The sequence below is a fragment of the Aquarana catesbeiana genome, linkage group LG10 (genome assembly GCF_042186555.1).
Source record: "Aquarana catesbeiana isolate 2022-GZ linkage group LG10, ASM4218655v1, whole genome shotgun sequence".
In the NCBI taxonomy this organism is placed as follows: Eukaryota; Metazoa; Chordata; class Amphibia; order Anura; family Ranidae; genus Aquarana; species Aquarana catesbeiana.
This window is the reverse complement of record NC_133333.1, coordinates 27,760,191-27,773,422: the sequence shown is the minus strand read 5'-3', so window position 1 is coordinate 27,773,422 and position 13,232 is coordinate 27,760,191. Positions and strand designations below refer to the sequence as shown.

At 46.0% G+C, this 13,232-nt stretch overlaps 1 protein-coding gene across 2 annotated transcripts in view; it reads left to right on the top strand.

Annotated features, from left to right (window-relative positions):
* LOC141110500 (sialic acid-binding Ig-like lectin 14) overlaps positions 1 to 11,102 on the top strand; it is a 57,659-nt gene extending 46,557 nt beyond the window's left edge. For both annotated transcript variants that reach the window (XM_073601879.1, XM_073601878.1), the window contains 3 exons: positions 8,458 to 8,563; positions 8,693 to 8,783; positions 10,416 to 11,102. In XM_073601879.1, the coding sequence (XP_073457980.1) occupies positions 8,458 to 8,563; positions 8,693 to 8,783; positions 10,416 to 10,592 (374 nt within the window). In that variant the 3' untranslated portion in view covers positions 10,593 to 11,102. The remainder of the gene's footprint in view (positions 1 to 8,457; positions 8,564 to 8,692; positions 8,784 to 10,415) is intronic.
* The last annotated feature ends 2,130 nt before the right edge of the window (positions 11,103 to 13,232 follow it).

Below are 13,232 nucleotides of genomic sequence, written 5' to 3'. Positions count from 1 at the left end.
ATTGCAGTTAAAAGCATAGAAAATTAAGTATTCTGAATGCCTAATTGCATTGTTTTCCATTTCTATAATTTTTAAAATATATTTACTGGCAATGTTTCTTTTGAACTTGCTAGGAAATGTGACAACTCCAGGAAGTATTGAGTCCCTAGCACAGCCCATTCCCTCCTTGCAGGTGATAGCCCCCTCCTCTTCTGGGAGAGTCTAATTACTCTCTGTGCTGGCCCAGCTCCTCCACCCTCACATCCCTATATAACCATGGCGGAGGAGCAAAGCAGAATACAATAGAACAGGGTCTCCAGACTTTTTAAACAAAGGGACAGTTTGCTGTCCTTAAGGCTTTATGTGGGTCAGACTGTGGCTAGTTGGAGTAGAAATAATCCCGGCATCAGTGGAGTAAACAATGCCCCATCATTGTTGTCTGTGAGAGGAATAGTGTTCCATTATTGATGTCAGTGGGAGAAATAGTGCTCCATCATTGGTGTCATTGGGAAGAATAATGCCCTATTGTTTGTGTCAGTGAGGAATAGTGCCCCATCATTGGTGTCATTAGGAGGAATGGTGCCCTATTGTTGATGTCAGGGGGAGGAATGGTATCCCATCATTGATGTCATTGGGAAGAATAATGCCCTATTGTTTGTGTCAGTGGGAGGAATAGTGCCCCATCATTGGTGTCATTAGGAGGAATGGTGCCCTATTGTTGATGTCAGGGGGAGGAATGGCACCCCATCATTGGTGTCAGTGGGAAGAATAGTGCCCCATCACTGAGGAATAGTGCTCCATCATTGGTGTTAGTGGGAGGAATAGTGCCCCACCCATCATTGGAGCACAGGTATGTCAGGAGGAAGCTGTCTGGAGCTGCTGCAGGTGATCCGTGTGAGAGGGGAGTGGTGAGGAAATCTCTCCCAGCTCTCCTGGCTCCTTTCTGGGGAAGCCATGGAGGCCAGCAGGGCCTCTCCTGCTGGAGGCTCCCAGCCATCTCCTGGGCCATCAGGTGACATGCCTGCCCCTGTGCAAACCATGGCTTGTGATCTCTCTGCCCCTGGTGAGCATGAAGGCTCAGAGGCAATTCAGGAGCGAGTGGTGGCCGGGATTAAGGTCCTGAATAGGGAGAGAGACAAGCTCTATAAACTGAGAGCGGAGGTGAAGCGCTTGAGAAGACAGCGTGAGGGCTTGCATAGCCAGAGACGTGGGTCCATGGATCCGGAGATCCAACTGGCCAAGGTCCGGGTTGAACACCAGGAGACCATTGTGGCCATGATGGAAGGCAGAGATGGGCCCTTTAAGGAAAAATTCTGCAATGACCGAAGGTTTGCCAGGATGACAAAAATGGAGGTGGAGGAGGAGACCCCCAGTTCAGACCCCCTGCCCCCTCAGGGAGAGGTAAGCAGCCCCATGCCTTCCCAGGACTCAGGAGGCATGCTCAGGGTAATCCAAGCAATGGAGTCTCCTATGCGGGGTGATCAGTTGGTATTTCATGAGGAGGACATTACAGATAATGTGCCTGACAAGGTAAAGCCTGTCAAGCCTCATGTGGTGCATAAAACTGTTTTTGTGAACACTGTGACTGATACTGACAATGTGCCCAGTGACAATCAGGCTGATAGTCCTATGTGTGGCAATGCTGTGCCTGTTGATGCTGCAGTGCAGCAAAAAATGCATTTAAAAAATGACATTCCTGCAGAGGAACTACAAGATTCAGCAGAGCCAATTAACCCCCCTTTAGCTGAGTCTAAAGTTGTTTGCCCCACAGCTGCTGAGGACTCTACAGCACAGCTTCAGGAGACAGCTGGTATTACATCAGAAACTGTGACTATTCCTGATGGGAATGTGAATGTTTGTGTGACTGATAAGAATTTTCCCAGCACAAGTATGATGGACAGTCCTACCAACTCCATTCCAGCAGATAATAATAATAATAATTGTAATGTACAGACTAATGTTACATCAGTGTGGGGCCTTGGCCCTGATAAGCCTACATTTGCCCAGGTGGTACGCTCTGCTCCTGGTAGCTCCGCCCCCAAGAGGGTTTTCCCCCTGCGACCTACCACCTTGAGCACCCCAGGATCTGGTCTTGGGTCTCTGGTTTCTGCTGGGGGTCCGAGACGAAATGTAGTGATTCTTAAATGGGAAGGTGGTGCAATCCCTCCAGCATGGCGTGTGGTGGTGGACATGATTTTGGAGATGGGTTTTGGGGCAAACGATCTGTATGCCCTAATACATGTTGCTGGGAGCCGGGAATATACTATTAGTTTCACCAGGCCAGAGGGTCTTGACCTGTTCTGGGAGAGATATGAGGCTCGGTGCAGGTCAAGACCCGAATGGGAAGGTCTGGCCCCAGTGGCGGTTTCACAAAGGTCTACAGTGAAAAAAATCACAATTATTCTCACTAATGAGAGTGTTCCTGCTCGAGATTTAGAGGTCTGGTTAAAGAATTATGGTGAGGTATTGACTAAGCCCAGCAAAATCCTTGATGAGCGTAACATCTGGACTGGGGGTTGGTCGGTTACAGTCAGGTTGGCCAGGGATGGGAATGTTGTCCGTCACCTGCCCTCCTCAGCTTTTATAGGGAGGGATAGATGACTATTTTCTACCCTGGTCAGCCGAAGCTGTGTCACCGCTGTGGAGAAAAGGGGCATTTGAGTTCCTCCTGTTCAGCCTTGATATGTTCAGTGTGTCGGGGTCAGGGTCATATGGCCAAGGACTGCACCGAGATGATCAGGTGCAACCTGTGCCTGCGCCTTGGCCACCCCTACAGCAGATGTCCTGAAGCCTGGCACAATATGGAGAAGGAGGTAATTGATGACATGTCAAGGCTGGACAGGATGGAGGGTGAGGCCCCTGGTGTACCATCCTCCTCTGCGGTGACTGACTCCCCTGGTCCTGCTCAGGATCCCTCTCCAGTTCCTGTGGCCACCCCTCCTGTATCTGTAAGTATTCCTTCTGTATCTGTATCTGTCTCCCCCCAGCCTACTGTACCCTCTCCTCATGTGTCAGAACCTTCCAAGTCTGTGCCCCCCGAGTCAGTTCCCCCCCAGGAGTCTACCCCTCCTAAGTCTGACTCAAAGGGAGCACCCCCCCCCACCAGGAGTGGTAACATGTACTAAAAAGGTTGCTTCTTCCTCTGTAAAGAAGTCTTGTGGAAAGACTTCACAGAAAAAAGTAACAGATGAGGGCATCTCTGAAGCTGACCTGCAGTACCTGGAGGAGAGAAGGAAGGTTGGGAAGCGGAAGAAGCAGGTGGTGGAACAGGCTCCAGTGCCTGTCTCCAACCGTTATAGGTCCTCTAATTGGGATATCTCTTCATCTGGAGCTTCTTCGGAGCGAAGTTCTGATTCCGAAATGGAGTTTGAGGCGGCCTCAAGAAAGAGAGAGGCATCTGGTGATGAGCAGCAGAGGGGAGCTAAGAAGCAATCCACCCAATAACCCAAATGGCGGTTCCCCCTCCGTTAAAAGTGGTGACAATAAATGTCGCCAGCATTAAGTCAGTAAGAGCTCGTTCTATGGCCTTCTTTTTGTTCAGCCAATTAGATGCTGAAATTTTATTTTTGCAAGAGACTAGGCTCACCTCCTTGGCAGATATTCATATGGCCAAGAGAGAGTGGAGGTATGGTCCATCTTACTGGTCTCTTGCGGCCGAGCCTTACAGCGGTGTGGCGGTGTTGTTTAAAACCGGCATGGTAACTGTCCGGCGGGTTATTGAGGTGGAGATTGGGAGATGTATGGTCTTAGACGTCCTTGTGGGAGGGCAGGACCTGCGCCTAATTAATGTTTATGGGCCGCACACAAAGTGGGACAGGAAATGCCTTTTTACAAGGATCAAGCCATTTCTTTTTACATCCCGGCAAGTGGTCTTTGGAGGTGACTTTAATACAGTAACTAGGCCCAAGGACAGGAAGGACTTCAAGGACAGGCTGGGATATGATAGCATTTTTTTTAAATAGTATGGTTAGGGATGCTGGTCTTGTGGATGTGCACATTAAGCACCTCCCGGATGACACTGGGTTCACCTTTCATCGAGGTAATAGTCAGAGTAGAATAGATAGGTTTTTTTTGAAGGAGAACTCTGCTTTCTCACCCCCAGTGGTGCAGGCAGTAGAGTTCTCTGATCACTGTATGCTATCTGTGGTCCTGAATGCTTCAGACGCCCCTCAGAGGGGTAAGGGCATCTGGAGATTGAATTCGACTCTACTCAAGGAAGAACATGTTAGACAATCCTTTGAGGAATTCTTTCAGGCACAGGTGACCATCCTGGACTTTTGTAGCAGCAAGGCTGAGTGGTGGGAGCTGACCAAAAAGAGGATTGCTGGATTCTTCAGGGGCCTAGCCAATAGAAAGCAGTTTAATAAATACATGACCTACCAACGTTTACGGAGGAAGCTGGATATTCTTGTCTCGAGAGGAGGAGATCCTGGGGCAATCTCTGAAGTGAAACTCCTTCTCAGGAAGTGTCAATATGATCGGCATGCCTCTTTGGTTCTGGAGAGGGACTATGGGAAGTACCACTCGCCTGACCCTTACCAGAACTGCAAACAAGGTGTAGCTGTTAAAACGGTCGTTGGCCTTAAGGACAGTACAGGTTCCTTGACAAAGTCCAGGTCAGGGATTCTGGAGGTCGTGAGGTCCTTTTATGCTGACCTTCTTGGGAGGAAAGAGCTTGACCGTGACAAGATGGAAAGCTTTTTGGACTCTACTCCAGGTCTAAATGATGAAGATGTCCCATTGATGAATTTGACAGAGGAGATCACAGTTGAAGAGGTGATGAGGGCAATTGAACAGCTTGCCATCAAAAAGTCACCTGGACCGGATGGCTTGACGGCTGAGTTTTACAAAGCTTTTAAGCCTATTCTGGCCCCACATTTGGTAGAGGTTTTTAACAGTTGCCTTGCAGAGGGGGTACTTCCCCCTTCCATGAGGCACTCAGCTGTGATTCTTCTTTCAAAGGGTAAAGATCCTTCGATGATTGAGAATTGGCGCCCCATCAGCCTTCTTAATGTCGATAGAAAGATACTGGCAAAGATCATTTTCTGGCGCCTATCGTCAGTAGCAGAGTCTTTGCTTTCTCGCCATCAGCACTGTTCGGTCCAGGGTAGGTGCACCTTCACAGCAGTTTTAGCTGTCCGGGAGGCCTTGGAGCGATGCAGGGCTGCAGGCTGGGGAAAGTATTTGCTGACATTGGATCAGGCAAAAGCTTTTGATCGTGTTAACCATGAGTACCTGTGGTTGCTCCTTAGTAAGTACGGTCTGCCGGGTGGTTTTGTCAATTGGTTAAAAGTCTTGTATAAGGGGGCAGAAAGCTTTCCTCTTGTTAATGGTTGGGTTGGGCGGTCCTTTGAGGTTGGCTCCGGGGTGCGCCAGGGTTGTCCCCTGAGTCCCCTGCTCTATGTGTTTGCAATCGACCCCTTCATCAGGAGGCTAGAGAGCGGCATGTTGTGTGGGGTGCCAGTGGGGCTCCCAGGTGAGCTGCCTTTGAGGGTTGTTGCCTATGCGGACGATGTGTCCGTGATTGTCACTGGGGCGGATGAAGCAGAGGAGGTGGTCTCTCTGACATCACGGTATTCTGAAGCATCAGGCTCCAAGATCAATCAGGAAAAGACTGAAGTTTTCTGGATGGGAAAGGAAGGTGAGGGTTTTGATCTCCCGGACACCTTTCCAGTGCCCCAGGAAAGAATTAAGATTCTAGGCATTGAATTTGGACCTGGCGATTATGGCCTCAAAAACTGGGAAGGCAGACTGGAAATTGCCAATACTAAGGTGGTCAGCTGGAAGAGATGGAAGTTATCTATGAGGGAAAGGGTTGATCTGATTAAGACTTACCTGATTCCGATCTTCTTGTATGTCAGCTTTGTCTGCATCTTGCCAGTGTCTCTCTATGCTAGGGTCAGTAGTGTGTTCTTCCAGATGTTGTGGGGGAACAGACTGAACCCCATCAAGAGGAATGTCACCTATCTATCCAGGAGGGAGGGTGGCTTAGGTATGGTCAACCCAGTTCTTTTCTTTTCACTGCTTTTTCTCAAGTTTAATATTGGTAATATGCTTGCAGTGGAACCTCCTGGATGGGCAGGCATATTTAGATCTTGGTTTAGGCCTTTTCTACGACTTTGGGAAGAAGGTGGCCAAGTGAAGAATCTCAGGGGTCATCGTGGTCAGCTACCAGCTTATGTCGCTCCGTGCCTGAAGTTACTACGGCAGTGGCGATTGTCGGCTGAAGATCTTAGATCGGTTCCGAGGAAAGTCCTTATGAGCCAAGTCTTGAGCCAAGTCTTTCATGACCCATTGGCCTTAAGGGATTGCCCAGGCCCAGTTTTGAGGGCAGGGTTAAGACTTATTAATTTGGACAGAGTACCCCCTAAATTCAGGGATCTGGCCTGGTTGTGCTTCCATGGGAGGCTCTATGTTAGGGGCAATTTGAAATTCCGCAGTGGGGTGGATCGTAGCTGTCCTCGGGAGGAGTGTGCAGGTGAGGAGGAGACTATGGACCATTTTCTGCTTTATTGCCCCTTTAACATAGAGGTGTACAAACAGGTGGGGCGGGCCCTCGGTGTCCCTTTCCTCTCCAGGCTGGGTTATGCTGAGTGGGTGTACGGAGCATTCAATACTGGTGGTGGTTTTTGTTTAGATACACTTTTTCTAGTTAGCCTAGTAGTCCGTTATTTCACTTGGAACGCACGGTGTCAGGTCAGCATTCGGCATAAAATCCTTCCTGTTCAGGTGGTGGTGTATGACATTCTGCATGAGGTGGAGAAGATTCGGGTACTTGAGAGAGACAAGCGGAGTCAGGGGGCTTGGTTGAAGGCGTGGAGGGGTTTCAAGCCTCCCTGACTGCCAGGAGTCTCTTTCCCGGGTGTGGCTGTCTGTCTCTTATCACCCTAGATTATTATTTTTTTTTGGGATTAATTTTTGATAAATGGCTGCGTACATAGGTGATGGGTTGTGCCTCTTAGGCCCTCTCTGCTGCTTTATGTAAATAATTTTGGTAGTGGATTATGTATATATTGTATATATTCTGAACATGGATGTGTATTCCTTGGATTTCTGTTGAAGTTTTGTACTATGGTTTTGTTTTTACTTTTGTATAAAATTGGTTGCTTGATTCTTTTTAATAAAAGTTAAATAGTGTCCTATTGTTGGTGTCAGTGGGAGGAATAGTGTCCTATTGTTGGTGTCAGTGGGAGGAATAGTGTCCTATTGTTGGTGTCAGTGGGAGGAATAGTGTCCTATTGTTGGTGTCAGTGGGAGGAATATTGTCCCATCATTGGTGTATTTGGGAAGATAAGTGCCTCATCACTGTGGAATAATGCCCCATCATTGGTGTCATTAGGAGGAATGGTGCCCTATTGTTGATGTCAGGGGGAGGAATGGCACCCCATGATTGGTGTTAGTGGGAGGAATAGTGTCATATTGTTGGTGTCTTTGGGAAGAATAGTGCCCCATCACTAAGGAATAGTGCTCAATCATTGGTGTCACTGGAAGGAATAGTGCCCCATGGTTGGTGTCAGTGGGAGGAATAGTGCCTCATTATTGGCATCATTGGGAAGAATGGAGCCCCATCATTGGTGCAAGTGGAAGGAGCAGTGCCCCTTCATTTGTGTCAGGGGGAGTAATAGTACGCCAAAGGCCGTATAAAGGCAAGCAAAGGGCCACATCTGGCCCCTGGGCAGTTTGCCACAGTGTCACTTGTTGGTGTCAGTGGGAGGAATAGTGCCCCATCATTGGTGTCTTTGGGAAGAATAGTGCCCCATCACTGGGGAATAGTGCTCAATCATTGGTGTCACTGGAAGAAATAGTGCCCCATCATTGGTGTCAGTGGGAGGAATAGTTTTGAATATCTACAGAAGGGATGGTAAATAATATGCATTGAATATATTCACATATAAGCTTATAGGAAGACTTCTAATGAAATGAATGGCCTGGTGACAGGGTCTCTTTAAGGCTGAATACACACATACAGCATATATATATTTATATATATATGTGTGTGTGTGTGAGCTTTTGTATTTTTTTCCATCCAGTCCTTGAATTTACACAGCTCTGCCACAGTACAACCTTGTGTGGCAGGGCAAGAGATCTGAATTTTTTCCTACTGCAGTTTAAGTGTATGTAAAGGCTCTTTTGATTTGTTTTGTGTGAATTGGTGAAGGGTTTGACACCCTGTCAAGTAAGTTTTTATTGCTGTCTGTATCTCCAATAGGGAGGTCCACCCCTCTATTTGTCCTGGTGACCATTGCCAATGAAACAGAAAATGATGGAAAATCTAAAGTTTTTTTTTAAATGCCATTAGAGCAAGAAGTGAGGGAAAATCCTCCAGCTGGGATCCCTGCCCCTATACCATCTCAAGCAGAATCCAATGCATCTGGTGTGAATGAGCCCTGAGAATTCTGAATGGGGGTTGGGGCAGTAGAAAAAAAATCTTCAGAAAAAGTCTTAAGCAATAAACATATATTTTTTTTTTTTTTTTAGCTTTGCCAGAAAAGTCCTCATTGGGGATGATAGCGGCCGTGTCTGTTGTTCTCGCTGTTTCAGTGATGTTGGGAATTGCGTTTATCATATTACAGTACTTCAGGAGGTAAGTGGACTGTCACCGTATCCTTCAATTAGCACTATTCATATATAACAAACACGTGGTTATTATAAACCGCCGTAGTAACATTTCAGTTCCTGGAAAGTAATAAGATCAGCGTCTTTGTGTTCGTAGGAGGAAGTTAAAACAAGAAGGTAAAGACGAGAAGGAGCTGACTTCTAACAGCCAGGACGCCATATACAGCAACGCCAGTGTATTCTGTAATGTAAGTAGAGTCGATAGTACGTGACCTATCATTGTACAGTGCCTTGACATTTTCCACATTTTGTCATGGTACAACCATAAAAGTAAATATATTTTATTGGGATTTTATGTGACAGACCAACACAAAGTGGCACATAATTGTGAAGTGGAAGGAAAATGATAAATAGTTTTCAATTTTTTTTTTACAAATAAATATGTGAAAAGTGTGACGTGCATTTGTATCCAGCCCCCTTTACTCTGATACCCCTAACTAAAATCTAGTGGAACCAATTGCCTTCAGAAGTCACCTAAATAGTAAATAGATATACAAAAAGAATCGCCCTGGGACTTTATAGGAAGTGAGCACAGTTAGCCACTGAGTAACAAAAGTAGATACAGTAAAAATATTTTATAAAAAAACGAATTAATTTACATACATGGATCATAAGAGTGTTAACTCAGCCAATAAATTGTACATGATACAATGGCACATATGTCATACAGTGTAGTATATATGCATATACAAGCATCAAAGGGATCCGACGCGTTTCGCAAGACCAATTGCACGCTCTTCAGGGGTCGATGCGGATAGTATGGATCTAAAATAGACAAAAAAAAAAAATAGATAAATATGTATCACAGTGGTGAATGTCAAGGCAATTGTAGAAGGGGCCAAAGTGCAACCCCATACTTACCAGTTAATTGTCAAATAGATAGAGTCCACCTGTGTGTAATTTAATCTCAGTATAAATACAGCTGTTTTGTGAAGCCCTTAGAGATTTCTTAGAGAACCTTAGTGAACAAACAGCATCATGAAGGCCAAGGAACACACCAGACAGGTCAGGGGTAAAGTTGTGGAGACGTTTAAAGCAGGGTTAGGATATAAAAAAATATCCCAAGCTTTGAACATCTCACGGAGCACTGTTCAATCCATCATCTGAAAATGGAAACATGGCCGTCTACCTAAACTGACAGGCCGGGCAAGGAGAGCATTCATCAGAGAAGCAGCCAAGAGGTCCATGGTAACTCTGGAGGAGCTGCAGAGATCCACAGCTCAGGTGGGAGAATTTATCTATCAGCAGTTTTTGAAATATTCAGACCAGCCCGTCTGGCACCAACAACCATGCCACATTCAAAGTCACTTAAATCCCCTTTCTTCCCCATTCTGATGCTCAGTTTGAACTTCAGCAAGTCGTCTTCACTATGTCTAGATGTCTAGATGCCTAAATGCATGGAGTTGCTGCCATGTGATTGGCTAATTAGCAATTTGCTGTACCAAGCAATTGAACAGGTGTACCTAATAAAGTGGCTGGTGAGTGTATGTGTATATATATATATATATATATATATATATATATATATATATATATATATATATTAATAAAAAATCCCACAATAGTCCCTTACAGCATGTCTATGTCTATATAATTCCATGAACACATATTTATATATTAGTGACGGGTAGGTGATGAAGGACAACTGTACTTTTGAAAAAATTATCTTTAGTCACTTCCCACCATACACTCCCTAGGTGCAACCCATCCCAAAGACTTACCTTCCTCCTTGAACCTCGCTATTGGAACCTCGCTATTTGCTTCCTTTAGTAGAATAACCAAATAAAAAGCTTATCAACTTTTTTTTGCTTCTGAAACAGAATGGTGAAATATCTCAGGAGATCCCAAATAAAAACTCGACACAAGATGATAGGACAGTATACATGAACTGCGAGGAGGTGCAGTATGCCAGCATCAATTTTGCAGCGATGAAAACTAAGCCCAGTATGGAGGTGACGGAGCCTGAGACGGAGTATGCCATTATTAAGCCGCGTTGATGGAAGAGATTTCATCTGTAGGATTAATGTGAACGCACAAAGATTGAGGTTATGGCTCGCCAATCATGGACTCCACTGGATGTAGAAAGAGGAACCGGAAGTGGAAAAGTTGGACTTCTAAATCTTGACGTTACGTTGTTGAAGTGGACCAATACTCAAATGTTACCATAAAGCTATGAAAACCTCTTGACGTTCACATAACACATATGTGCGTTGGCAAAGAGTGTGAGCGTTAAAGCCAACACGCCATATGCGTCAATAGGCGGTGGAGCTTTCTGTGCTGAGAGCGCGCTCACCGAGGTGTCAAAGACAGCTCTCAGTCTCTAATAACAATTGGGAGCTGGTGGGACCAGCTTCCGTTCATGTGACCTCTGTGGCAGCCAATCACAGTGGTATAGTGACTGTCCAGTTCTTCCCCTCCCCTGGGTGTAAAGACCTTGTTAAAGGGTCTCCTGGGTTTGACAGGCAGGGGTTAACAATCTTTTTTTTAGATAAATAAAGGAAATAAAAGATTTGTAGCATGTTCCTTCCCTGGAGAAAAAGGTCTATTGGCCTGGCCAATGGTCTTTTGGTTATGTGATTAGTACTGGACAGACACTGGAGCAGCATTAGCTCCAATTATTTATTCACATCCATTTATTCAATCAGCAAAACTTTTAAAGTAGATGTAAACCCTAAATGAATTACATGATGGCTGTATTGATCATGCCTGTGCAATGTGAGTTAAAATAGCCACCTCCATAGAAAGGTCATGTGTCAGGGTGACAACAAGGAGGCACCATTGGTAGACAGGTGTCACCCCATAACAGGAATGCCTGAAAGTAAAAGTAAAGGCAAAAAAAAAAAAAACATTTGGATAGGGTAAAGGAGGGTTATAACCCATGTCTGGCTTGTTTTTGTCATCTGTGTCCAATTTGGGAGCTTTTCCTTCACTTCCTGTTCCATAGGAAGTGAGAGGAAGCCTCTACAAAGTGAGGGAATCCCTGGTTGTCACCAGAACTAGTGTCCCTACTGGATGATTTTCCTTCTATTACTGTTCTGATGTCAACCCAAAATTCAGGATTTTCTTTTACTTTCACGTTCGATGATAACGGTAAACAGGAAAAATAAAGAGTGTGAATGTATTGCCCCCACTGAATGATTTCCCCTCTGTTACTGTTCTGAGGACAACCAAAAATGTGGGATTTTTTTTCACTTTTAGTGATAATGATCAACAGGACAAATATGTTGGCGGCATGGGGGAATTGCATGCAATCCAGCAAACCTGTTATGTTTGCTTACTGAAAGTGATTGTAAAGGGAATAACAAATATGTCATACTTACCTGCTCTGTGCAATGGCCTTGATCCTCCTCTTCTCATGTTCCCTGCCAGGGCTTCTAGCTCCTTCCCCCTGCTGAGTGTCCCCATAGCAGAGACACACAGATCATGGCTCAGCCCTGCCCCCTGTACTGTGATTGACAGCAGCGGGATCCAATGGCTCCCACTGCTGCCTCCATGGCCAGTGAAGAGGGAGAGAGCGGCTGCTCCTGTGCTCAGCGCTGGATCGAGATTGGGTTTAGGTAAGTATAACGGGGGCTGCCCTCAAGGGCATGGAGGGAAGCCCCAATACAATATGCAAGACCTAGCACATTTGTGGTCCAGGCCCAATCTATGGAAAGCTCCGTTCTACAGAGAGTCCTAAGATAGGGTCCCAACTGTTAGGAAGGGCAGATCAAACAGTCATTAATCCACTCCTTCAACAAGAGCTTCTGTCACTGACCACCATCGCTCCCTCTACCAAATTGGCTGCTATTTTGATGTTACTCTCTTTTGCTTACTTCATTTTCACCGCGGCTTTACACTCCATTCCCCATTAGCATTCACTGTAAAGCACACATCTGATTCCTCCATATAGTGACCAGACTGGAACTTGTTTACTGAAATTAGTTATTGACATGTAGGAGTCAGGCAGAGGCATAACTAGAACCTTCAGGGCCCCAGTGCAAGAAATCAATAAAGGCCCCCCCCCCCCGGCCCCTGACCAGGGCCCTTCTTACTGATCTCAGGGCCCTTTACCCCCACTGTGGGACCCTTTATTATGGTCCTGCAGCAGACCAACTTTCTGCCGTCTTAGGGTCCCCTCAAGGTGGCAGAACGCCAGAGACCAGTTGCAAGTCCACCACTGGTGTCAGTAGTTTTTTCTTTTTCTTGTTGTTTTATCACCTTTTTACCATTTTACTTTATTTTGACACATTTATTTTATGACACATTTACCGGCCCCTTCTCCACTCTTAAATCTGACAGATCCCCTGCAGCATCCACCGGGAGGTGGGAGGGGGAAACCCAGCAGTGCTGCGGAGGGGCGAGGAGGAGGGGGGGCAGGATAGGGAAAAGGAGGCAGCGGGAGCTGCATGTAGAGGAACCAATGCCCATTGCCCTCCATTTCCCTTCTGTGGCTTCTGAATGTCTGCGGAAGGGAGGGGGAAGAAGCTGGCATTAAGCGGCTACATGAAGGGATCGGTTCCTCTACATCTGCCTTTCTTAACCTTTTGAAGACAGAGGAACCCTTGAAATAACTTTCTGATCTTTGGGAACCTCTGCTAAAAAATACTATATCTAAAATTCATTATACACTAGTGTGATGGTCAGTCGGAAGAATG